The 27,264-nt window shown below is 42.5% G+C and overlaps 1 protein-coding gene across 6 annotated transcripts in view; it reads right to left on the minus strand.

Moving 5' to 3' along the window:
- Positions 1–16: 16 nt before the first annotated feature.
- Positions 17–27,264, minus strand: part of LOC147302034 (plakophilin-4-like) — an 87,047-nt gene continuing 59,799 nt past the window's right edge. For all 6 annotated transcript variants that reach the window (XM_086282932.1, XM_086282930.1, XM_086282929.1 and 3 more), the window contains 13 exons: positions 26,460–26,592; positions 19,228–19,441; positions 16,204–16,387; positions 10,470–10,587; positions 8,998–9,192; positions 7,795–7,968; positions 7,308–7,458; positions 4,319–4,511; positions 4,080–4,164; positions 2,686–2,803; positions 2,440–2,571; positions 2,248–2,321; positions 17–2,130 (listed from right to left, as the gene is read on the minus strand). In XM_086282932.1, coding sequence (XP_086139058.1) covers positions 1,873–2,130; positions 2,248–2,321; positions 2,440–2,571; positions 2,686–2,803; positions 4,080–4,164; positions 4,319–4,511; positions 7,308–7,458; positions 7,795–7,968; positions 8,998–9,192; positions 10,470–10,587; positions 16,204–16,387; positions 19,228–19,441; positions 26,460–26,592 — 2,029 coding nt within the window. In that variant the 3' untranslated portion in view covers positions 17–1,872. The remainder of the gene's footprint in view (positions 2,131–2,247; positions 2,322–2,439; positions 2,572–2,685; positions 2,804–4,079; positions 4,165–4,318; positions 4,512–7,307; positions 7,459–7,794; positions 7,969–8,997; positions 9,193–10,469; positions 10,588–16,203; positions 16,388–19,227; positions 19,442–26,459; positions 26,593–27,264) is intronic.

Consider the following 27,264-nt stretch of genomic DNA (forward strand, 5'->3'; position numbering starts at 1 on the left):
GCAACTTCCAGGTGTCTCATCGTGATATAATCTTTAATCCCTATACATATTATTTCCCTCTGTAACACATCATCATTATCAGTTTTAGACAGAACAGACAGATTGGGTATTTTGGTCAGGTCACAATTAAATTAATAAAAATAATCGATAAATAATACAAAAATCTTCCTCACAATCACATAAGAAAGTTCTACATATTGAATACAACAATGTAACAGGACAGTTAAACCATTTTTATCTGTACAAATAGATGTTCACTTTTGTTTTTCCACATATTTCACATACTTTATGATATACTGCACTTTTGGCCAACATTACAGAAAAGCAGAGGGTTACAGGTTTAACCCCAGTTCTCTGAGTCTTTAAAGGTTCATGAGCGTGAGGATGTTCATCTCCAAACCCAGGTCAAATAATATTTGGAGCAGCTTTTATGTTGTTTGGAGTAGTGGTTTTATTTAACTGGTAAATAGAATTTGTCCCAGGTGTGATCCTCAGCTTCAGCAAGTTTCTTTTTCTCTTGCATTCAAGATTATGCTGGCGGACGATATTTATGTTATAAAGCCAACACACTGCACACTTTTACTGCAGAGAAAAATGAAATCAGTTGACGTGAACAAACACTCGAGTAAACAACAATGTCAGGGCTAGGTTTTTTTCTTTCTTTTGTTTAAAAAGCACCTTTTGACTAAGCCTTGGGAACCCATTAGCTAGTCTGTAGACTTAGCTTCTGGCAGAAATGGCAAAGCCCAAGACAATTTGTTTCACATCCTGATCATTGTTTACAAAAAAACCTATCAATTAAAACGCAAAATCTTCCTTAGAAAGAATCCAATTTAGTATACTCAAAGCAACAAGACTTACTTTTGATCCTTGATGGTTGTTCACACTTGGCGATGATTTCCAGAATTTAACATTGTGGTTAACACACCGAGTCTCAGTAAGGTCATAGCTATATCAGAGAATTGTCTTAAATATACACAAGAACTGCCACTCTGTGGACTTCCAGTTTGATAGGGGTTCTATGAGATAGTCCTGGATAACTGGGGAGTTCCAAGTTTAATCTGATTTAATCTTTCTGGGATTTCAAGCATGCAAACTCTTCTCTAAGGATTTCTGGCTCTTACTGTAGATTGTAGAAGTCTATGCAACCTCAGTAAACATTTTCCCAACGAGTTCATGGTCTCAGTCGCTACTTTCAAGTGTTACTGAATACAGCATAGTGTTTATTTTGCAAATTGTGGTCCCTGTTAATGTCAAAAAGGATGAAAGGCTGATAAAGCAAGGTATGGGAGTGGGTGCGGTAGATCCACTCCTCGTTTGACACATTTAGCCAGAAGACACTCAGCTCGAAGGGACTTCACTGAGGGGGGTGGGTAAGGTAACGGTGGCTACGTCCATCTTTTAGACTGTTCGTGCCTCTAGCCAACACCTTTACAAGTGTGTGGGAATTATAAGTTGTACGCAACGGCCAAACAACATGGTGGAAATATTTCAGAATATTCTAGTTTTGCAGCCTGAAGCTCATTAAACTAGCGAACAATTTCATACAGCACTGCTTCTTTATGTTATGCAATAAACCTCTGATAAAACTGACTTGTGTTTGTTTGGTTTGTTTTTAGCTTCGGAGTCAAAAATAAAGGGATAATTTTTTTCCGGGTATTATTATCGTGCGGTCTGACTTAGTCAAAAGCTGCACGTGGCAAACCAAGCCCTGGTCATTCAGCACAGCTTCAGTATAGACACACACATACATATCCACATGCATCCGCAACCTTTCACGCAGCCACACAACGCACTCCCCGCACACATACACCCACAGGAACGGACAGCCAACGTGGTGAAGACTTGATGTCCACGGCGTCTGTTTTCTTTCTACACCCACGAGTCGGGGGAGCCGGTGAACTTGTTCGCCCTGTTTGAAGGCCTCCGTGTGGTGGAGTAGAAGTCCACATAGTTGGTGTTGGCTTTGAATCGGAGCGACTGGGTGGCGTAGCCGTCGGGAGAAGACGGGGTCAGGTGGGCCGGTTCGTCCTCAAAGTGCTCCTCGCCGTAGCCTTGTGGGGACGACAGGTACATTCTGTAGCTGTTGAAGTTCTTCCTGTCGGGTTCGTCGTAGAATGGCTCTGGGTGCTTGGAAAACAATGTAATCAGTCAGTCTAAATAAAATCAACCAAACTGAGAAAACATCCTTACCTGGATGATTGAGCACGACATTACTGTATGATGAAACAACAAAAGGCTTCTTACCTGGGATCTTCTCAGATCCTCTCCTGACTGGGAGGAATAGGTCCCAATGAAATATGGGGTTTTCTTCTCTGACCCTGAGGTGAAAAATCCATAAGTAGAGAGTAAAATAAATATAACTCCAAACTGAAATGGTGGTTGTTTGAGAAAAAACACCAGCGGCACGTGTGCAGATCCCTGAGGAATGCCACAAACCTGTGTACTGCCGTTTGTGTAAACTGTTGTCTCCATAATATGTGTCGAGTTGCATAGATGACTGGGCCCTCTGATAGTTTGAACTGTGTCTTCTTATCCCGAGCATCGCTGGCGAGGATGTTGCACTACCGCCTGAAAACAAAGCCAACCAGAAAAATAAAACAGTGATATGATTTAAACCAAATCCTGTTTCCCCCCCAACAATCTATTACTGAAATATGATCATCGGTTTGATGTCTCTCACACCTGATTGAATGACGGGGGACATCTGCATTGGGCTGGTGGGTAGGGTCGGCTGAGAGCGGTATCGGTCCCGCTCCAGAGTGGAGACGGGGGTGACAAAGTGGGTGTAGTTCCAGCCATCCTGTTCACATGTACGACAAAAAGAAAATAAAGAGGCATGCTTGTGCACACATGTAGGAGCTCCTGCAGGGTTTCTTTAATATGAATACATACATTTAAAACCTCCCCCCAAAAAACAAAATTGGCTCTATAGAATAGACAAAAGACTTATGGAATTAGGCTATGGATACTGGAAAAAACAAAAAACATCAAACGTTTCCAAGGCTGTTGGAATTTAGATGCTCAAATTGCTGCAGCACCTGCTGGGGGAATGGTTGAGGACCTACATGTACTTAAACTACTGCATTTACGTAGATTTCATCCATTCACCTTCTGCCACAGACCTCCCTGACCACCTCCTCCTGATCTCCTGTGGGGAACAGTATTGTAGGGTCCTTTACCTTACAATATAAATCACCTTGAGGCAACTGTTGCTATATAATAATTTGAACTGAATTAAATTTTCTGTCAGAGAACCATGGCCTCAGACTTGATTCCCACCCCTGTTGCTTCACACTCAACTGTAAACCACCCCAAAGCAAACAGGGGCCATCCCCCGACGGAGCCAAAAGAACCACATAATCTGCAAAAAGCTGAGATGACATCTTGAGACCCTCCACTCTTTGGCTGTTCCTAGAAATTCTGACCATAAAAGTCATGACCACAATTGGTGGCGCAACTGGACCGGAAGGTTTCATCAGTTTGAATCCTGTGCCACAACACTTTTACCGCATAAGAGTTACAGGTTTGTTACGAATTTTGCCTGTGGCTGTAACAGTCAGTGGTGAATTCCTTTATTCTTTGTCAATTTGGCTTTCATAACAGCTGCTGTGTTTAATTGGTAATATCAGTGGCTGCCGTTTCAAATCTGGCTTTCCTAAGAATCATATAAGATGAGACTTTTACAGCATGTGTCATTTATGGGTGAATGCACAAGTTGTGTAAAGCGCTTTGAGTGCTCAGAAGAGTAGAAAAGCGCTATATAAGAACCAGTCCATCTACCATTTACTGAGGGATGTGATATGCTGATAGCCTTTTCTTATCTTAGCACCCACATTTTGATAGATGTGACCAAGGGACTCTCATTCCAATGAAGTCAGATTAACAGAAGGGAGTGCACTTCTGAAAGAGACTTTGGATAATGAAGGCCTTGAATGATTACCGTGCCCTGAATTACAAACAGACGATAAGAAAGATAATCAGCATCTCCCTGAAAGAGCCTTTAAATTTCTTGAGGTGTAAATGGAGTTTTAATTCCATCAGTGTGAGTTCTTCCACATGTGTCTGCTCGTACCCACCTGTTTGTAGAGGGTCCTCAGCTCTCTGTACTGCCACAGGGTGTTCAGCACCTGAGCAGCTGCCTTCACAACCTTCATCGAATATCTGTGACACACACAGTATGTAAAATAAAATGAGTTAAACCAGTTAAGGAGTGCCTGATTTTCTATCACCCATCACCTGTCACAGTGGTAGATGTTCATTATAAACGTAGCGAAATGAGTTCAATAATAAAAACATGGAGGTGGTCACGTCTTACCCTTTCCCTCGACCTTTGCTGATATCCACCAGTTTCTCGATGCCTCCGCTGTCGGCTAAAGCTTTGGCGTTCTCCATGTTGCGGCTGATGACTTCATGCAGCGTGCAACAGACTGATGCCACCGTGTCGTCTGACAGCACAGTGGGACTGCCGCCAGGCAGCCGGTTCACCAGATCCCGCATGGCGTACTTTCCTGCAGGTGGAGAGACAGACAGAACAGAAGGTCTGGATCTGCTCTTAGCGGATTAACAAACAAGTTTAACAAACAAGAATTGGTGGCACAAGATTGAATTAATGTCAGAGAATTGTAGATTTACAAAAGTTGGGAAGGTCTCTTCGAGCCATTTCAAAACAACTGCAGATTCCAAGATCATAAGATCAAACAATAATAAGTACATGTAATTCAGACGTGTCACCAATTTGCCAGAAGAAGACAAGATGACTCCAGGGCTCAAACCTGTCATGAACTGAAAACATCTGGAACACCAGCGTCACCGTCCACAGCGGAGTGAGTTTTACATTACCATGGACAGAAAGAAGCCCCTGCTCCAATATAGACGAGCCAAATACCTTCTGGAGAAAAGCTTTATAGTCAGAGAAGACAAAGATTGAGCTTTTTGGTCAAAATGAAAAGATGTTTAGAGGAGTAAAGGTACGGCTCTCAAAACCTGAGAACACTATACCAGCTGCTAAGCATGGTGGTGGTACCATCATGCTCTGGGGCTGTTTTGCTGTGGCACTTTGCACAAAATTGATGGAATAATGAAGGAGGAGGACTACCTCCAAAATCTTGAACCTCACCTCTAATCAGCAGCTTCCAACAAATTGAAATGTGGACATAGTTGGATGTTACAGCAGGACAACGATCCCAAACACACATCACAACTGGGGTTCGAGTGGATACAGCAGGCTAGCATTAAGCTTCAGGAATGGCCTTCCCAAAGTCTCTTACAGTGGGGCAAAAAAGTATTTAGTCAGCCACCGATTGTGCAAGTTCCCCCACCTAAAATGATGACAGAGGTCAGTAATTTGCACCAGAGGTACACTTCAACTGTGAGAGACAGAATGTGGAAAAAAAATCCATGAATTCACATGGTAGGATTTGTAAAGAATTTATTTTCCACCCTGATTTACGAATAAGTATTTGGTCACCTCAAACAAGGAAAATCTCTGGCTCTCACAGACTTGTAACGTCTTCTGTAAGAAGCTTTTCTGTCCCCCACTCGTTACCTGTATGAATGGCACCTGTTTGAACTCATCATCTGTATAAAAGACACCTGTCCACAGCCTCAAACAGTCAGACTCCAAACTCCGCCATGGCCAAGACCAAAGAGCTTTCGAAGGACACCAGGAAAAGTATCGTAGACCTGCACCAGACTGGGAAGAGTGAATCTACAATAGGCAAGCAGCTTGGTGTGAAAAAAATCAACTGTGGGAGCAATCATCAGAAAATGGAAGACATACAAGACCACTGATAATCTCCCTCGATCTGGGGCTCCACGCAAGATCTCATCCCGTGGGGTCAAAATGATCATGAGAACGGTGAGCAAAGATCCCAGAACCACACGGGGGGACCTGGTGAATGACCTGCAGAGAGCTGGGACCAAAGTAACAAAGGTCACCATCAGTAACACACTACAACGGCAGGGAATCAAATCCCGCAGTGCCAGACGTGTTCCGCTGCTGAAGCCAGTGCATGTCCAGGCCTGTCTGAAGTTTGCCAGAGAGCACATGGATGATACAGCAGAGGATTGGGAGAATGTCATGTGGTCAGATGAAACCAAAGTAGAACTTTTTGGTATAAAGTCAACTCGTCGTGTTTGGAGGAAGAAGAATACTGAGTTGCATCCCAAGAACACCATACCTACTGTGAAGCATGGGGGTGGAAACATCATGCTATGGGGCTGTTTTTCTGCCAAGGGGACAGGACGACTGATCCGTGTTAAGGACAGAATGAATGGGGCCATGTATCGTGAGATTTTGAGCCAAAACCTCCTTCCATCAGTGAGAACTTTGACGATGAAACGAGGCTGGGTCTTCCAACATGACAATGATCCAAAACACACCGCCCGGGCAACAAAGGAGTGGCTCCGTAAGAAGCATTTGAAAGTCCTGGAGTGGCCTAGCCAGTCTCCAGACCTCAACCCCATAGAAAATCTGTGGCGGGAGTTGAAAGTCCGTGTTGCTCGGCGACAGCCCCAAAACATCACTGCTCTCGAGAAGATCTGCATGGAGGAATGGGCCGAAATACCAGCTACTGTGTGTGCAAACCTGGTAAAGACCTATAGTAAACGTTTGACCTCTGTTATTGCCAACAAAGGTTATGTTACAAAGTATTGAGTTGTATTTTTGTTATTGACCAAATACTTATTTTCCACCCTGATTTACGAATAAATTCTTTACAAATCCTACCATGTGGATTCATGGATTTTTTTTTCCACATTCTGTCTCTCACAGTTGAAGTGTACCTCTGGTGCAAATTACTGACCTCTGTCATCATTTTAGGTGGGGGAACTTGCACAATCAGTGGCTGACTAAATACTTTTTTGCCCCACTGTATATATACTTAAGTATATGTTTGAACCTGTATGCATGTATACGTCTGAAATTTGTGCACCCACTTCAGGATTTCATTAACACTGAACATGTGTAAATGTGTAACAGTGCTGTTTATTTGCAGGCAGAGTATTAAGAGATGTTTAGTTTTGCTGAATCAGTTTTAGTGGCCGTCTTTCGTTCCTTTTACTGCAGCTCTATACTTGGGCGTGGCAAGATGCCACAACCCAAGAATGACTGTTCACAGGTAAGCTTTAGGTGTTCACCCTTCCCAGGAGCAGCATTTAGGCATTAACTCTACTTTAACTGTAATTTGTTTGCAGATAGGAGAGGGCACAAATGTAGGATTGTGTCACCACTAGGGGGCAACGTAATGTCAAAGACTGAGTATGTGCTGGCTTTGAATAAACAGTTGAGGGGTGTGTGTGTGTACCTATCAGTTCCTTGTTGCGGCTGTCCAATGCCATGTTACGCAGAGCGGTGGCGACGGAGCAGACTACCCGGTCGTTGTCCATCCTCAGCAGCTCCACCAGGATGGGAAGGCCCTTCTCCTTACGCACCGCTGCTCGGATGTAGGCCGAAAACTGCAAAAATAGAAACAGAGTTTTAAATGCCCCGAAAGGAGTCAAATATTGTTTTTACCCATCAGATTCCTACTGTGACAAACACAAGACTTGACCTGCGATGTCTCTGTTTGTATTCACTGGAGGTTTGAAGTTGGCAAAATAGGACTGAGATGAAAGCTGATGGCTTGTTCTGATGTTCCAAAGAAACAGTTCAGAAAGTCTCGAGAACTATTGCTCAAGAGCGCTTTATAATGGACAAACAAGTCTGGCTGTTTGGTGGCTCAAGACTTTTCCACAGTGTTGTCTATAATTAGGAAAATCTGCACCTTGTCTTAGCCTTAGACGAGGTCTTACCTTCCAGTTTCCTGCAGAGAGGTTCTGCAGGGACCCGGCAGCGCCCTCCAGGGTGGCGGGGTTGGAGCTTTCAGCCAGCAGGTTGAGGTACGGCTTCACCACCATTGGGTGCCACAGCAGCTCTGCTCCTCTCAGAGACTGGGAGAAACCCGGGACTGTCCCGACACCGTCCCACTGCGACAAACGCACCAAGGCACAGAAAGTGAAGTCGAGTTTGTATAATTGGGAGTGCTTAAACTGCTTAAAGGGCGATTCCTCTAAGGGTTGCTTGATCCAGGAGAGGGAAAATTTTATTTACATAAACTCTTTACATAAAAACAAGCACCTAAAACCAGCTTAGAATCAATAACTAACCCACGGAGCAGCCAATTCATTTCTCTTTATCCAAATTATACAATGATTCAGTTCAGATGGCTGTAAACAGAATATATTTGTGGAAAAATTACCTTCATTTTCCCTTATTTGCTTCCGTCCTTCCTTCCTTCCTTTCTGGGTTCATTTCAGAGGTTTTGATTTCTCGTTATGATTTGTATAACCTAATCAACCAATCAATAAAGAAGCTGTTCCCATGATGAGTCTCCACAGCAGATCGTCTGCCTCCGTCTCATCCTGTCTCTATCATCTTCCTCTGTCACACCAACTATGAAGCAATCCATGAAGCTTCTCTGTGGTCTTCCTCTTTATCGCCTGCCTGGCAGCTAAGAACTTTTGAAGATTTCAGTTTTCAGTTTAAATCTAGAGCTACAAGGACCCGTCATGGCTCATATTTGCTTTCACTTGCTGACGAATACAGAGGACAGCAAACCTTACAGCTGTGCGGTTTCCCAGTTTTCCTGTCGGGATAAATTATATGAAGGCAAAAGGTGAGATTTTTGTGGTTTCTGTTGTGGATCAGTCCCACTGCATTCAGAGTCCGTTTGGAGGGCAAAAGGTTTAAATATTCTGAAAAAAATAAAACACCATCCAATAGCTTTTTAAAGATCTATCTGCACTCTGACCCCAGCAAACAGATCAGGGTACATTTTTGACTGCGCCAGGTATAAACTGGAGGGTTCCCTGAGATCACCAGACTAGCTTTTGAGTTCTCAGATTGCTCAACAGGTATCTGCTCTTATACACATCTTGTATATTTTTAGTACTTTTAAAGCACATAAACATCTTTTCATGCTTTAAAAGAATGCCTGTAAAAGGCCTCAATCGTACCTTGGAGTCGGGCCAGCCGCCTCTCTTCCTGCCACGCCTCCTCTTGCCCCAGCAGAGGTAGTCCAGCTCCTTGGCTGGGGAGGAGAACCCCAGCAGGGTGTCCAGCTCCTGGTTGCCGAGGAGGCGAGAGGAGGGCATCTCCATCTCCAGGCGGTACGAAAGGTTCCTCAGGGTGCAGACGCTGTTCTCCACTATCTGAAAGTAAAAATGAGAACTGAGCATTTCTTTTGTTTCTGCCTCTTCTTCTGTGTTTCCTGCTAATGAAACCTGATGGTGGTGCTAGAGGAAAGTTTTCACATAAAATCAAACATTAGACATCTGCTCTGCAGAGCTCTTGTTTCAGCCTGTGGATGGTGCAAAAGGTTTATTTCTGTTATATGATGTTTTGTCTGTGCAAGTAGTTTAGAATTTTCAGACCACTGACATCGATGTTTTATTGCTTAAGCTATTTATTTCTATTTGTTAGCTAAGGTAGCTGGGACACTACATCCTCTTCTTGTTTGCATGATGATGATATTATGCCACACGTCTGCAACACTTCTGTGCTGTAGTTGTATTTTCTGTACTGAACATGTGATGCCCTTGGATGTTTCCCCAATTTGCTTGTTATCGTGTTTTAGAGGTTCAAGCTTTATATTAACTTTTAATATCATTATTAAAAGGTCAGCGTCTTTTATTTTCATATCAATGAATCTTTTGTGAACTACAGATGATCATTAAGCCTATACAGCTATATATATATATATATAATTTTTTTTTTTTTTTTTTTTTACTTGGTGGTGATAGCCACAAACACCTATGTTTGATTCTTGAAACACATTTTTCTGTTCCTAGGTTTTCAATTATAGGAACTATTACCACAGCAATAGTACTTAGTAGTAAAAGTACTTATGGATCTATCTGTGAAGTGTTGAAGGGTTATCAACTGAAGATGAACACAGGCCAGGGTTCACTTCCATGCAATACCAATTTGTACCACAGGATGGTGCAAGTGAGTCAAGTAAGCATTTAAAAAGATTTGCCTACATTTCAATCCATTATTGTATTAGTAATTTAAAATCAGGTGGTGCCTAAAAACAAACAGCAAATGCTAAACATCAGCACACCCCTGAAAACATTTCATCACACCCACTGGTAAAACGTTGCACCCTGGTGGTCAAAATTGTAGTTGAATTTATGAATGCATAACATCTAAACACATGTATAGTACGTTTATGTGGCCTGGCCACGTACAATCACATATAATGGTAACTAAGTAACTGACAGGGCATCCTTATAACAGCAGTCTCAGTAGCTGTAGTTTGCACATACTGCAGTATGTGAGTATTGAGGGATCAGATTCAGGTCCCCAGAGTGCGGTTCCAGCTGTGTCTGGGTCAGGTTAAGTTGGGATGACTCTCTCGGGGATAAACTGTGACAAAACATGACTCACACACTCATGTGCATCTTTGTGTGTTTGTGCTTTGCTGCACCTTGCTGTCGTAATCGGAGGTGTTGACGCAGGCTCTGAGGACGTGGAGCAGCGAGTCGACCAGACCTTCACAGCACCGCAGCTGACTCCTCGCCTCTTCCCCTGCTGAGCTCAGGTTCCTGACACACACACACACACACACACACACACACACACACACACACACACACACACACGAAACACATTAATTCAGACTCAGGTGCAGTGTGTGGATTCCCCCACTGGGTGGCTTCAAACCTGCCTGGATACAGTAAAGAAGGGAGCTGATCCTCCAATAGGAACCTCCAGCTGCTGCTAATGGAAAGCTGCCATGAGAAGACTGCACAACAGCAGCAAAGAAATCCCACAATGCATTTCCATACCATCAACCTACAGCCTCACGCCAGTCTAAGTGAAGCAAAGTGCCCGAGGCTCGCGTGCACGCGCCGCTTCCCCACAGCACTTCAAAGCTGTTTGAGACACGTCGTGCAGTTTTCTGCTTCAGGGAGCACACCTGGACTGGAAGTCTCCACTCAGCAGTTTTGAAGTTTTGTGTTTGGTAAATAAATCTACAACTAAGGGAAGTATTGCATCCTTAAGACCCGACTCTTGGTGTTACCTTACAGGTACGGTTTCTCCCCTACTAACAACGGAGACACACGAGAGGTAGATAAAAGATTTAGCCACTCATGAAACAGATCACATACTGAAAAGAGTCTTAATGCATCAGGAGATTCATGTTTTACTTGCACTGTTGCTTTACATAAAATTACAGTGCTTCAGAATTTGGTGAAAAAAGTTGGATTACAATGTGATGCACTGAGTAGCTTCTTATTTCTTCAACAGCCACGCCTGGTCATGGAAAAAGTGCTAGTGCAAGTCGTAAAGCTCAAATTATTGAGAAAGCAGCTGAAACGACTGTTTCTAAAGCCCGGAAGGAGTGAGGTGACCCTTCATGTCTGAGGACAAAATGAGGTCTCAGTGAACATTTCCACGCGCACAATTCAATTCAATTTTATTTATATAGCACCAAATCACAACAAAAGTCACCTCAAGGCGCTTAAATTAAATTAAAAAGAGAACTTGAGAGTTTGGGACTGAACAGCCCTGTAGCCTTAAAAACTAAATATCGGCGAGGCTAATCGGAAAAAAGAAAATGTCAGCCTGCTTGGGAGTAGAGGCTGGACTCTGGAAAAAGGTCATGTGGTCTGACGAGTGCAGATTTACTCTGTTCCAGAATGATGGGTGCACTGGGGTAAAAGGAGAGGCGGATAAAGTGATGCATCCGCCTACAGCACAAGCCTGTGGGGGCGGTGCTATAATTTGGAGTTGGATCGACCTCAGAAGATGAGGTCAGCTGATTACCTGAACACACCGAACGACCAGGATGTTTTTTCTTTCCATGACGGCATGGGCATGATCCAACATGTCAATCGCAGGATTCATCACACTCAAAAGAAAAGAACGGTTGGAAGTATTAATCGCTATCGCTGGACTACTTTAATGTTCAAGAAATCTTCAGCAGCAATCCGGTCGTTAAGTGATGACGCGACGAATCCTACTTCCGGGCCTAAAGTAGTCTGCGTTTAATATGGCTTTTGTGTTGTTAACATGTTTAATGTTATGTATTTTCTTCTATTTAATCTCAAAAAGCTCCTAAAACAGTCAGTGATCCCTGTTGACCTCCCTCGGCTTTTATTACCGCTAATCATTTATTTAAGCTCAGTTTTTAAAACCTTAGGATGTAACTACAGCCCAGCCCATGCAGCAGTATATGAATGACTAACCTCGTATTGTGGATAGATTATCTCAGTTGTTCTCCTGGCTGAAGTTTGGTCCTTTTACAGCATCCTGCCATGCGATTACATTTGTTCCTGACCACCGAGAACACTCACGTTAACTTTTATCGAGTGGAAAAAAAGTTAGCTTGTTTATATTATGCTAACATAGCTGTGTCGCTAGCGGTCACGTAGCACATCATTATATACCAGCTAGCCAAACTTCAGTAACCCTACAAACGTCGCTGCTGTTTAGTTTTCTGTCTTCATTTATGCTGGAAGTGATAGCAGAGCTGTACGTTTTAATTTGTTTCCAAAACCCCGCAGTCAGGACATGCTATATTGTATTTAGATAGAAGCTAGCGAGCTAACTTCCTGCTAACTTCTAACTCCGTTAAATGTCATAAATTCCGTTTTCATGGATGCCTGGATGTTAAACTCAATTGTTACACTTGGTAGAGCAGAACGCTGATCATTTTATTAAAGATGAAAGACTTTAGACAGTTTTTCAACTCTCAGTAATGCCATAGTGATCGTTTGATATATGGACCTGCAGCAGAGTTTAGGCCCAGACACGGCTAGTGACGTCAGACTTAACGACCGGATACAGTCAGCAATACTGGCCTTGTATTTACTTGATATCAGATGGATACCAAACATTTGCACTATGGCAGAGCGCTACTTTGCGGTAATATTTAGGACATTTAACACCAGGATTTGTTGACTGCTTTTGTTGTAGCAGATGAAGATGGTGCAGGTGGTGACATAAAATAAATGCGTGGGCTGTGACAAACACGTCAAGCTGTGCACTGATGGAGCTTCCACATGCTGTCGGCCATGAAGAAGAGACAGAAAAGGAATGAAAGACAAAAAGCACCTTCATGATCATAAAACATCTCAGCCATATTCAAATCGTTCCATCATGCCTTCACACTGAAATGAGCTCAGATAATGTGAGATATTCTCGACCTACGTGGATTAAAGGACAAAACCCTTAACAAAATATCAAGAGTTGTGAATCGTGATCACAGAAAGAAAAATGTTTGGCATATTAATCATCGCACACTAGCTTTAACCTTCGCGTGGGCGGTAATAATGCAAGCAGATTGTTTACATCTGGTGCTCTTTGCAGAACGTTTAGCAGAAGTGAGCATTAAAGTGCCACGTGAGAAAGAAACAAGGCTGTTTTCTTTGTGGAAGCACGTCACGCGGGATTCGGTTTGGTAAATAGGAATGCCTTTTCTGCCTCCTGTCCAGCAGCGTGAACAGAGATCATCAGACCTTCCTCCCCTCGGCACCTTTCCCCTACAACTGAGAACAAACAGCCTCCAGAGGAAGCTCACTGTAGTTGTTTGTACTGACAAATGTGATGCGAAATCTCTACACAACACAGATTAATATCGTCACATTGATCATCCTGTTAATGCTATTGGCTGAGTCCTTAAACGCAAAGTGGTGACTAGTCCGATTAATCTCAGTATGCTAATTGGATGTTAGAGGGTTGAAAGCACTTCCTGTGTGTGTGTTTATATGTAAAAATGAAGGCATCCACCCTGCAGGTACCAAACCTTTAATAATGTTTTTAATTTTTAAGGTTTTATGCATCAACATGTAATAAAAATCTTAAAATTATGTAAATACAACTTCAGATGAATAACAATACCCTGATAAACCTCACATTTCAGCAGCCTGTGGAACCACCTTAACAGTTAATGGTTTTCTGTGTGACTTTATCAGTTACATCATTTTGGAGTTACTTTGGCCCAGTCTTCTTTACAATGTTCCTTCATTTCATGTGTTTATGCACAGCTCTCTCAACTCCCCACCACAGCATTTCAGTCAGGTTGACATCTGGACTTTGACATTGCCACTGTAACACCTGTTGCAGACACGCTGCTAAGCTTGGGATCATTGTCCAGTTGCATCACTCAAAGGTGCCAATATATTTATTCGCTCATCGTCGCTCACTCATCACACATATGCACCCATTTATTGCTGTTGTTAAGGCGCAAGAAGCCGCTGCAGTATTCTCCTGAACAGCAGGAGTCACCACTCAATATTGCGCCATATGCGCTGAAACAGGAGGAGAAAAGTCAAAATCGGAAGCATGGTCTGATGGTCGATGACTGCAACGTGGCCAAATCAAGGCAGATCACATGATCCTCATTCTCTACCTCTTTACTTCTTTTTCATACAGTCTCTTCATCTTTTTCACATCAGCTTTGATTCAAAACTTTCTTTTACTATTGTTTTAGTATCTCCAGTCGATCTTTCTCGCCGTAGTGACGCAGACTTCACCACTCTCTCCACTTCACCTCCAGGTGTTTCCTTATATAGAAAAATGGTGAGGCTGTATGCAGATAATGTAAAGAACGCTCAAGTTGATGCTCTGTTGATTTAGCATGAGTCTGATTTACTAAAATACACACAGCTGTAAGAACAAAATCAGCTGGTACACATGTGGCATAAATGTGACGGCAATTTTGCCCGCAAACTGTTTTCTTTGTTCGGGGTAACGACATTCGCACACATATTAGTAAGTGAGGGACATTGTTCCAGAAGCCTTGTGGTTTGTTCAGATGTTCTCATGGCAGACCTTTCAAACAAGCCATACTTATTCAGTCCTTTTCTAATTGTACTGTCATGAACTTTAATATTTAACATGCCAACTGAAACCTGTAGAGTCTGAGATGTAGCACTTAAGCTCCGAGGATTGCACGGTCTGACCTTGGGGTGAATTTTCTGGGACGTCCACGCTTGGGAGGATTGGCAACTCTCTCAAATGTTCTCCATTTGTGAATAATCTTTCTCACTGTAGAACGATGGACATCTATAACCCTTCACAGACTGGTGTCTCAGACCAGCAAACTAAACTTCTGTTTTTATAGAGCCGCTCACACTTGCTGCTACATAAAACCTCAGATCTGAAGGAGGAAGTCCTTTCTTCTTCAGATGAGTGCGGCCGCTATTAATAAAGTGATTTCTAGTCTTAAGAACCACTCACGGCCCTTTAAAGTAGATATTTTCATGTATGGTACATTAAACCAGCACTTTCTTCTGTGCACTTAAGCACATTTACACCTATGACCAACTATCTTTGGAGCTTGCCGAAGCACCCAAAGAGAACGAGACTCCACCCAGACTAGAGCCATGTTGATGTCAATCCCCTATTTTACTTTTAACCCCAACTGTCTGTAAATAGTCATGTGCTATGTCTTGATTTGGAAATTTAAAGCGTTTAATTCTTGCGGCTTCTCTGTAGCCCCCAGTGTGCGACTCTGCCATATGCCACTTTGATCTAATCCCAATTATTACCAGAACATCCTGAAGTGAACTAAATCATACGGGATAAAAGGAGCTTCTACTCTAAATTACATCTTTCAAATGAGTTCAAGACCTTAAAACTTTCTCTGCATGCTAACATTTGCAGGTAATAAATCTCAACCTTCATCCTGGGCTTTCAGTTTGAAGATACACTTTCTCTGGTATTTGCGTCTGTAGGCCAATATGGTCAAATGTTTCTTAAAGACTTCACGGCTGCATAAAATCTCCATTACAGAGCCCCTTATTGACGGATTATACGGCCGTGATTATGAGCTGTGGTTTTACAGAATCGTTAAGATGAAAAGTAGATGGGAAGGGGAGAAAAAGCAGCACAGACAACCAATAAATCCAAAAGTCGTCCTTGCATTTCAAAACCAGAATCAATTGAATAAGCAAACAGCGAGCCGGGTTACTCAGCAGGCTTAGGAGGCGATTATTTTCAGGGTGGAAATGAGGATGGATTTGCATGGTTTGAGGACAGTTTCGGCTAAAGAGGTGTTTAATGTGTTGATGAATAACGTCATAATACCAACCATATTTCAAATTGGTTCTTTTCCTCGATTCTATCATCATTTTACGACTTAAGCTGCTTTTTGCGATGAACACACGCTGACTTATTGAGTGTTTGAGGGGGCCGTTTGATTTGTTTCTTACCTCAGGCAGCCGGTGGTGTTGCGAAGCAGCATGGAGGACTGGAACTTGACTTTGTGCTCGTCACGGTGAGAAACACTGCTCCAGCCTGAGTGGGGGATGACCACTGTGTTGGTCAGCGTGGTCAGAGCATCGCGGATGATGGTCATCTTCACCGCGTCGCACGAGGAGAGGTTCCACAGGACGCCTGCAGTGGATGCACACAGTAAAATAAGTCAAAACTATTGTTACCTGTCCATCCATCCATCGCTGTCTATCCAGGTCTAGGTTGTGGTGGCAGCAATGTAAGATCTCCAGATCTCCCTCTACCTGGCAACCTCCTCCTCCGGCTCTTTCAAGGAAATATCAAGGTGTTCTCAAACCAGCCGAAAGGTACAATCTCTCCAGCGTGTCCTGGGTCTCCTTCCAATTGGACAAACTGCCTCAGCTATGAGGCACCATCGAGGCATCCTAGTCAGATGCCAAAACCACCTCAACTGGCTCAGTTAAATGTTGTACTCAAACCTTGAGATACTGGAACTCTTCCACTTGTCAATTAATTCCCAGCCCAGAGCAGGCACTCCACTCTTTTCACACACAAACCACTCCAGTGTGAGGTGGAGGATGAAGCTAAAAGAACCACATCGTCTGCAAAAAGCAGAGATAAGATCAATAATTTGAGCAAAAGATTTAAAATTTAGATTCATCACTCCATCAGAGCTGTTGCCACTGATTTTCAGTAATTTTCATACCTCGCTTGAGCCAAGAACTGCTTCTTGAAGCCTTGTAGACCTGCTCCTTCTTCTTTAACGACTGACACTGTACACCAGCTGAGATGTGCAAAGCTTTCTGTGAATAGGTCCTTGGGAATCCCCTTGTTGGTACAAAAATACTATTTTATGTCTGTCAAACTGTGTTATCTTTGAAATTTTTCACAGATTTCATAGACTAAAGAAATGGGAACAAGAGATGTTCTTTCGTGACAGGCTGCTAGTAACAAAGTGCCTCAAGATATAATTTAAAATCTTTTCTTAGTTGTCTGTTATGTGTAGATACAAGACTGGTTCATTTCAGTGTTAGGTGCCTTTTTTATGCTTGAATGATTCATTCATCGGTCGAAGTTAAGTGGCTTACAATCTGAAAATGGTCAGGTATAAGAACTGGACTGAAAACGAGTGAAAAAAAAAAAAATCAGCCAAAAGTCCAAAAAGACCTTTAGAAAGAGAACTATTGCTCAAGAGCAGGTTAAAATGACATGAAAGTTATTGCTGCTTGGAAGCAAAATGTTTTATATTGAATACAACTGCCAACCATGTCCAAGGCTTCACGTAAAAATATCCTCCATAAACGAAGTATAAAAGAGTAATAATGGGAAAAAAGCTTTGAGTTCAGTAAAAACAAGTGTTTTATTTTTAAATATGCAGCTTTGTTCCTGAATGTTATTAAGTGCAATTTGTTTTGGGGTGTGGAAGATCAAATTTAAGCAGCTACCAAAGAACAAAGTGCACCTTTAATAATCAGAGTCCCAACCCGAGCTAAAAATAGAACATTTCTGAAGCATTTCACCAGACAGAAGAGTCTCCTCTGTGGTTTGTGAAGCGTGTCTAGCAGCTTCTTATCTGCTGCCTTCAAACAGTATGTGTGGTGTGGCTGCAGAGTCCTGTTTCCAAAGCACATTATCTTAGCATCTGTCCCGAGGACTGTGCCGAGATCTGCTCAGCGCTGTGCGCCGAGTGTTTAAGCCGCTGCCGCTCACACCTCCCACAGAACAGCCGATACACAGATTAAAACACTGCCAGGCAGTCAGACGGCACCGCAGACCGATGCTCAGCCAGCAAGGCGGCCAGTCGGCCGGCCAACCAACCGGGAAGTCAACGGACCACGCTGGCAGGCGAACACCCACACACACCAGACTTTATCGTGTCAAGCTATTATTCTGAGCCTTTTTTTGTCGATGTGGACCATAGTGTTAGCTTATTTCACCCATTCAGGAATAAAAAGGCATCTGAGTTTAGAGACTGTTAGAACCAGTCCTTATCGGAACGACAGGATTTATGAGTCGGAGAAATCAACCAGAATCTAGAAATACAGTTTAAAGATGTTCGGCTATACTCTCTTAAACCTCTGCACTTACTTTAAATGACTGTCTCTAGCAATTATGAATATTTGAATGTGAATATAAAAATTTAAAGCTTGGAAACATACAGATGATTAATGTTTTCATTAGTTAAATCCAGTTTTCTAGATTTTTCTCTGCTTTTATAAATAATTAAAGGTACCCCGTGTAGTTTCTGGGCAGTAGTAGGCATTAAGGACAAGGATAGGGTCACACACATTCCTACTGTTCCCATTTATTCTAATGTTAATACATGACACCTGCTAGTTTTATGCCTGGCCTATATTCTTATCATTTAAGGTACCGTACCTTCTAAGTAGGAAAAAAATAACCTTAACAAACAAAAGAGCTACAATTTTCTGACATGTAACCCTCAAAAATATATTTGATTGCACATTTTTATGCCCATAAACATCATTCCACAATTTAACCCCAACACCATAAATACATCTTCATTTAAATCCTTTTTTTTTTTCCCCACAGTAAAATGACAAAAATCTCCCAAATCACACTGAGAAAAACACTTGAACACAGTTCGGGAATAACTTTAGCTTTAAGCATTATTTGCATTATTAAAAACCCCCCACCAATCATTACATTTAATTAACGAGATCTACAAATCTCTGTTTACTTACATTTTAAACAGTGTCACCACTTTTTCACAATTGAGGTTCAACGTAATCCCTGTGAGTTCAGGCTTCAGGTTGCTCTAAACACTCACTTTTACACAGCTTTTCTACTCTTGGCTCTGTATGACATCACTGAGAGGGGATAACCCTAATATGGTCGTCTCAGGCAAAGAAGCCCCACCACCTGCTATACAAACCTTCTGTTTTTGATGAGAAGCAGCCAATCAGGAGAAAGTTGGGTCAAAAGGGGAGAAGCTGTAAATGAGCAGATTAGGTTGGCAAGTCAAGGCTATCGGGACGTACCGGTGACCAGTTCACGGACTTCATTGTCAGTTGTTTTCCGGAAGAGGCGGAGCAGGGCAGGCACGCCACCGCAGTTCCTCAGCGTCACCTTGTTGTCGTCGGTGGCCTTGCCGTACACCAGGTTCCTCAGGGCCCCGCAGGCGCTTTTCTGAACCTCGGCCACCTTATGATCCAGGAGGTCCACCAGGTGCTGGATCCCTCCCAGGTGACAAACCTGCAGAAGAGGAGCCGTTACGCTTAATAACGTCAATTTAAACTGCAGTGCAGAGCTTGTGTCTGCCTCTTGTGGCAGTACCCCTAATCAGTTATATTTGTTTCTCTGTTTGTTGTAGTCAAGCGTCCACGGATTTCTCTATATCAATTTCAAATTTTATGTGATGGTAGATACCAATAACAGCTCGAGCTGATTTAATTTTGGTGAAAATTAGGGTCAAGGTCACACCAACTGTTAAAAATGAGAAAAAACAATTTTTTATGCAAGGTCTTCAAATTTCACAACAGTATACTAGGCCTTGGGTGAAAAGTACCAAGGTTCGCTAAAACATTTCAATAAACGATATGGAGTAATATATCATATGAAAGGGCCTGAGGAGAGCTGTACAACACACTTTTTATTCTCTCAATATGACACAGTATGATTTACTTTCCATCCACAGAGGACTGTCTCACCACAGACAGAAAGTCAAAAGCATTTAGCAAAAACAGGTGAAATGACTGCTGGTGACACAAAGTTAAACTTTCGGTAAATGGTCTGGTGCTTACATATCGCCTTTATACTCAACTTGACCACTCAAAGCACTTTCTAATACAAGCCTCATTCACCTAATCACACAAACATTGAAAAAGTGCTTTATCTACACCAAAACACTTTATCAAACATTTACACAGACACTCTGATGGGTTCATCTGAGGGGCAAAGATGCACAGATAGTCGAGCCGGGAGACTGATTCAACGACCTTCATGACAGGTCGACAACTCGCTTCCCCACCTGAACCACAGCCACCCACCTTTCAGCTTCGAAGGGAGCAACTGAAGAGACTACCAATTAGAGTGAAGGATAGCATTGACTGACATATGAGGGGTGTGGCAAATATATTCAAGTGGACCATTCAGCCTGGATGGTTCATTGGTGACCAATCATCAGCTACAAAGTGATGATCAATACAGCTGGGTACCTTTCATATTTGAACCCAGTAGTGGTTTTTGATACGGGCGACACGGGCAGTTGCCGGGGGCGGCATCACGGGCATTGGCAAAAAAAAAAAAAAAAAAAAAAAAAAAAAAAAAAAAAAAAAAAAAATATTACTCGTACTCATGCTGCCCCGACATCATGCCAGGGCATATTGGGAAAGTCGTAGGCACCGATTGGTTTTCTATCACCCATTTGCTGGGAGTAAGGGCGCCCTCCGTTTGCGAGGTGCGCCTGCTGCTTGCGGCACAGGGAGGAGAGGGCGGGGCGGCGGGGGATTCTCTGGCTGGCTGGAGCAGCATCTAATAACCAACTCGCAAAATAACACAAAATAAAAACAAACCAACAACCAGGAAAACACCAGACATCATGATACAGACTTATAATTTGCACTGATGTTTTTTCAAAATTCTATATGTGAAAAGTGAGCGCGAGAGCCCTCAGTGCACCTGCTCGCTGCTGTGCTGAAGTCAAAGTAAACTTTATGTGTGAATGTGTGTGTGAATGGGTGGATGACTGGATGTGTAAAGCACTATACAAATACAGGCCATTTACCATTTTATTGTCATCTCCGCTACATACAGTCCAGTATATAGAGAGACGAGACGACGAGGCTCCAGTTACAGCAGTGCAAGTAAACAAACAATATATATAAGAAGAGTAAGAAAATAAATATACACTTTAGGACTCGGGTAAAGGGATCAATAACAATTTAAAATTTATAATTTACAGTTTGATGATTTAAAGTCTCACACACACAACACATCGAAAGGTGAGGGGGCCTGCTGCCTCCAAGTAGAGCACATTTCATTCATAATGTTGTAAATCCAGGCCCATCATGTATTCATGATTTGAATCCTGGGAAATCCCAGAAATGCACCCTCGACAAAGTGAATCTGTGAACTAAGGTGGAGGTGTGTTAGGTTATGTTGTCGCGATCCTCGAGTTGGGGGATGGGTGTTCATACTGGAGTGCAAAATTAAAACCAATGGAAGATGGACAAGAAAAGTTCAAAGCCATCAGGTGCTCCGTTTATAAAAATGAGAAAAGAGGAGGAGGAGAAACGAGCAAAAGATACAGATAAGCAGATGTGTCATTGGATAATGGCAGGTCATCCTGAAACAATCAGAATCAGAATACTTTATTAATCCCTAAGGAAATTATGTGAGTTACAGTTTCTCCAAGAAGAAATGGTAAAAATAGTAACAGTAACAGACTAAACTCCAAACAATACATTATGTTACAGATTTCACACATTTAAGAAATAGCACTAATATATACAGATCACTCAGTTATATATATCAAGGATTAACAGAGGTGATTATAAATAAATATCAAGAAAATTGATGAGAATATTCCAGAGTAGAAAAGAGCGCGTGTTCAGCACAATATTAGTCATTGTCAATTCTTGATTTGTCCTGTTCTCATCGTGTGGAGAATTATGATGGCTGTTTGGTAGCCGTTTGCATACAATGCAGAATCTCTCTCTCTTCATGTATGTGTGTGTTTCTCTGGTGAAATTCAGTATGGCTCCAACAAGCTTTATGTTAATGTACAATCCATAATATGTTTTGTGTGTGTGTGTGTGTGTGTGTGTGTGTGTGTGTGTGTGGGGGGGGTGCTAGGACCGCCACTGTTTGAACCAATACCAAACTGAAAGAGCAGGGACACAACTGGGGAGACAAAGGTAAATAAACATGGAGACAAGGCTAACTTCCACGGGAGACCCTGAGGACAAGACACAGAGACAAAAACAAAGACACAAAAGGAAACTAACAATATCAAACAAGAACCAGACATAACCTCAGAGACACTCGGAAGAACTAAACTTGAAACTAAGCGGTAGAAGAATCATGAGTCCATAACAAAACTTGATTTTGGACTTTGACACTTGAGCCTTTGTATGGACATATCTTTTAAAAGGTAATTAAAAAGAACAAGATCAGAAGCTCTGATCTCTTATGCTGTTTACAGATGTAGATTGGTTAACCAGTTCGGGGCAGATCAGGTGTAGAGATTTGTCTTTCTACCTAAAAAGCACATTTAAACAACTCATCTTCAATCTCTCTTTCCAGATATCACCCAGTTCTTTAAAAATTGTCTGAATGGTTGGGATAAAAAGTACTACACGCCAGAAGATAAAATATGCATATCTGATTTTGGAGGGAACCGTTACTTCAAGGTGGAAGCAAATTGAGTAGAAACACTGGTTTTCAGGCTTGTAATAAGTCACTCTTCATCAGTTTGTGCTTTCTGATCGGGTGCTGCTGGCTGAAGACAGAACGCTGAATAATCACAGAGCTTTCCCCTCCTCAGCTTCATATTAGAGAAAAGAAATTCAATCAGAAGGCAGAAATGGGAAATAAAAGCGTTTTCTGTGCCTCCTGGATGAGTTTCAGATTTATGTCTTACACACATAACGGGATAACTGTCACGGTTGCGCATTAGTTTCAGACTTTAACTGTTTGCATACGCACAAGGTCACCGTTAGTGTGGCATGCTCACAGGAGGAGAGATTAAAAACACACGTAAAAGACGGACGTATCAGTCGTTAAATGAATTCAAAGGAATCAAACAACTGTCAGGATGAATGAGCAGCAGTTTTAGATCTATTTGGTAACCATCCATGCAGTTTCTTTGGACCTGTGCAAATGTTTGAAGGTGATTTTGATGGTTACATTTAACCCGTCCGAGACTGAACCTGGATTTAACTAAGCAAACACAGATGACGGTCAAACTATAGAAAGTTTTTGAAAATGAAAGAGCAATAGAAAAATAACTTTTGAAGCACATTATGACAACTTTGAGTTTTAAGATGTGTTCTTACAAACAAAAAAACCATTTTAAAGACAAAAGCACTGATTTTATGTGCCGATGAGTTTCTGAAATAGTTTGGAAGGGAACCAGGACACAAAGCTGCAGACGCTTCTCTGTGCTGTGCTCAGAACTTTCTCTTGTCATCTCGAAATAAACCCCATCTCAGGAGAGCTGCATGCGCTCCCCGATTCTCTCCGACTCCGCGTTCAAACCGTCATTGAAAACATTTGTTTCTGGCTAAATGAGCAGGCTTGTGTCCAGGCTGCTCCAAAGGCTAATTAAAAGCTCATCACCAAACAAACCCAAAGGCACTAAAATGGCTCTCACGCGGAGCCGCGCCGTCATTTAATGCACGGGAAGCCGAGCAAAGAAAGAGAGCGAGCGCGCGTCGGAGCGCCGGCACATTTGGCACCGACGTCACTTAAAGTTTTGTTGGAGCAGATGGCGCTTTGGCTCCAAATTTGGCAGCAGGCATCAAAAAAAAAAAAGAAAAGAAAAGAAAAGAAAAAAGAAAAAGAGGAAGAAATAAAACAAGATTTTGATTCCTGTAAGCTGAGAATACACTCAGAGACGACACAGTTATACAAAGGGAGAAACAGGAGTCAGAGCAAAAGAGCCACTGAAGGTGGACTCAGATGGTTGAGACTAAGAGAAATCCAGAAATATCTGAAGTATCAAAAAAGACTGAAAATATCAAAACATTTTAATTTGCTTAATTTTCACGTTTATTTCTTATTTATTGTTATTTATTTATTCAGAGATCTGTGTGCCCTTTTAGGGATTTGTCTTGATTTGTGTTGATGTCTGATTGCCTGATCAAGGATGATTATCTCCTGTGGGAGATGCAGTTATCTTACATCTGATGCTCATTTCTCTGTATATACAACGCTCAAAAAATTTCATGAATGCACTGAAAACACATCGGATATGAATGGGAAAAAAAAATCATGCTGGATATCTATAGTGGTACGAGCTGGGCAATGTGTCAGGAGGGAAAGGATGCCTCATCGTTTAATGGGTGAATTTAAAGATACCTCAAAATGAAAAGATGATGTGGCAGGGTACTCTATTTTGATGAAATTTCATGGCAGCAGTTCAAGATGGTACTCAGTAGTTTGTATGCATGCCTGACCACATAGATGGTGTCCTGGGGGTTCTTCGCCCAGACCTGGAAGCAGGGCACCACTGACCTCATGGACAGTCTGAGGGGACTGAATGGACCAAAGATCAAAAGGTGTTCTTTTGGATTTAGGTCAGGTGAGTGTAACAGCCAGTTTCTTCATCCCACAGGAACTGCCTGCAAACCCTTATGTGGTATGAGGCCGGGCTTGGTCATGCACCAGGAGGAACCCAGAACCCACTGCACCAGCATAGCACTCCTGACAGTCGGTCTAAGAACTTCATCCCGATACCTAATGGCAGTCAGGGTGCCGTTGCCTTGTCTGTAGATGTCTGTAGGTCCCTCCATTAATATGCCTCCCCAGACCATCACTGACCCACCACCAAACCGGTCATGCTGAACGATGTTACAGGCAGCATAACGTTCTTCACAGGTTCTCCAGACCCTTTCACATCTGTCGCATGTGCGCCGTGTGAACTTGCTCTCATCTGTGAAAAGCACAGGTCACCAGTAGTGAACCTACCAACTCTGGCATTCTATGGTAAATGCCAATTGGGCTCCACGGTGCCAAGCAGTTAGCACAGGGCCCATAAGAGCATGTCAGACCTTCAGGCCACCCTCATGAAGTCTGTTTCTGATTGTTTGGTCAGAGACATACTCACCAGCGGCCTGCTGCAGGTCATTTTGTATCTCTGGCAGTGCTCCTGTTCCTCCTTACACAAGGGAGCAGATGCTGGTCCAGCTGATGGATTAAGGGCATTGTACGGCCCTGTAACTGCCTGTCTCCTCCATGCTCTTTAGACTGTGCTGGAAGACACAGCAAACCTGGCAATGCCATGACTCCACCAGGAAGTCGGCCTACCTGTGCAGCCTCTGTAGGGTCCAGGTATCTCCCCATGCTACAGTACCAATAGTGACCCTGATGCTGGTAAATGCAAAACTAGTGAAAAAATGAATAAACAAACAAAGAAAACCTATAAAAGATGAGAGAAAACCATTCATGTTGTGGGGAGTGTGTCATGAACCAGAATGTTCATGACACACTATCCTGTGTGCCTATCCTCTGAAGCCTGTTAGCATATTTATTGTTATACTGCTTTTCACCCACATCAGTACTTCCCTGCACAGGGAAGGAGGCGTTACAATTACTGAGATCAGCAGCAGACTGATCTGACTGAGGTTTAGAGTTTATAAATATGTGATAATGACACGACTAACATATTTTACAGCAGTGAAGCAGAAGTTCTAACTGAATGATGCAGAGAAGGGCCGTCAGGTTAGGCAGGATCCTTTCACTCTTCCACTCAAGAGAGTGTCTGTTCCTCTCTATCAGCCCGTCCCAGCAGCTGCACCATTACTTGCAAAGAAAGCAAACTGTGCACTTCATAACTGTGGGATTTTGAACAGATGTTTCCTGATCCCCCTCCCCCCCGCCCAACAACAGTGTCACCTCTGCTGTCAAGGGATGAAGACCGCTGAAAGTCAGTTTCTGATTTGACTGTTTGTCCTGTAGATGCATCTCCTCTAACCCTCCCCTTAAAAACTGCACTCTGGATAATCCAAACACTTTTTGAGACAGCTGCCTGTCACTGTCATATAGGAATGTCAGTCTTACTAAACATGCTCATTCTGCTGGCACTTCTGGGGAACACTTAGTTTTATTTTACCTCTTTTAGTTTTAGAGTGTTCTGTTTTGCTAACTTTAATAATGTCGATGTGCAGCATAAAAGGTGTGGATCACTGTGCAGAGAAAAGCACCAGTGTTCATGTTTGCAAACTGGAACCAGCTTTTACTCTATTAAATTGATGTTTTAAAATTAACGGGTGATTAGACTTGCTAGTATTTCAACGGATTAAGATATAATTCTTTCTGCACCGTATACAATGAAATCCCTTTAATCCTGTTTAAATAGCTTGTCCTGTCCCCGACTGGAACTCTTAATGGGTTCTTCCTGATGTTTTTTGGACAGGATCAACATTAATTAGGTCTCAGCACAGCTGTTTTTGAAACCTTTAGACACGGCAGCAGCGACTGAGTCATATCTGTGACGTTTGTCTGGTTATTTTTACCCAGACAGACTGCCCAGCATGTATCATCCCCTTACCTCCACCTTGACCCTGTTGTCTCCGTAGCACAGGTGCTGCAGGTAGGCGGCGGCGTTGGCTTGGACAGAGGGGAAGTGATGCTGCAGCATGTGGATGACCTCGGGCAGCTCGGGGTCACGCCAAGCAAACTCCCTGATGGGAAACAGAGAGAAAAGTCTCCATAAGGGTGGCTCACCTTCTACGCTCAGCCATTTTTGGTTTATTTGTGCGGTTTTGTAGCATCTTGGATTCATTATAACACTTCTGACATTTTTTTTTAATGTTTAGCTATTTTCTATTTTCAGAGGATTTATCCTTTTGATTGCCTGATATTTAACAAGTAAATCAGCAAATAAGCAAACAAACTAGGATGACTGAGCAGAGCATTGGATGGTGCTGAAGACATTCCCACGTATATTGCAAGCATCTACTATGGGTTTTAGCAATTTTGTAAAAATAAACACTCTTTGTCAAGTAACAGAATTTGAATAAATTGAATACCCACTCTGTGACCACCTACATCACTGTGTAAAAGTTTGAGTGATTTGTGTGTTTATATTGCTCATCATCAGCAAAAACGGGGGCCAAATTAATTCAGTGAGCTCAAACAGCCAGACTCCAAAAACAAAAAAATCTACGGCCAAGAGATGAAAAAGAAGTCCTGCAGCAGATGGCGAGGCCCCAACAGAGGCCTGCAGACAACACAGAGACAGCCTAAACCCCCCCAAAATAAAGACTGTGGCAAGCTCTCTCACATTAATACACCAGTATACATGCTAATTAAACTGTATTGTACTGAGAAGAACTGGTGGTTGGAGACTTTGA

This window comes from Aulonocara sp. 'chitande type north' Nkhata Bay, linkage group LG23, assembly GCF_057382095.1.
Source record: "Aulonocara sp. 'chitande type north' Nkhata Bay isolate Kocher_YH1m ecotype deep benthic linkage group LG23, A_spYH_male_GT1.1, whole genome shotgun sequence".
NCBI lineage: Eukaryota > Metazoa > Chordata > Actinopteri > Cichliformes > Cichlidae > Aulonocara > Aulonocara sp. 'chitande type north' Nkhata Bay.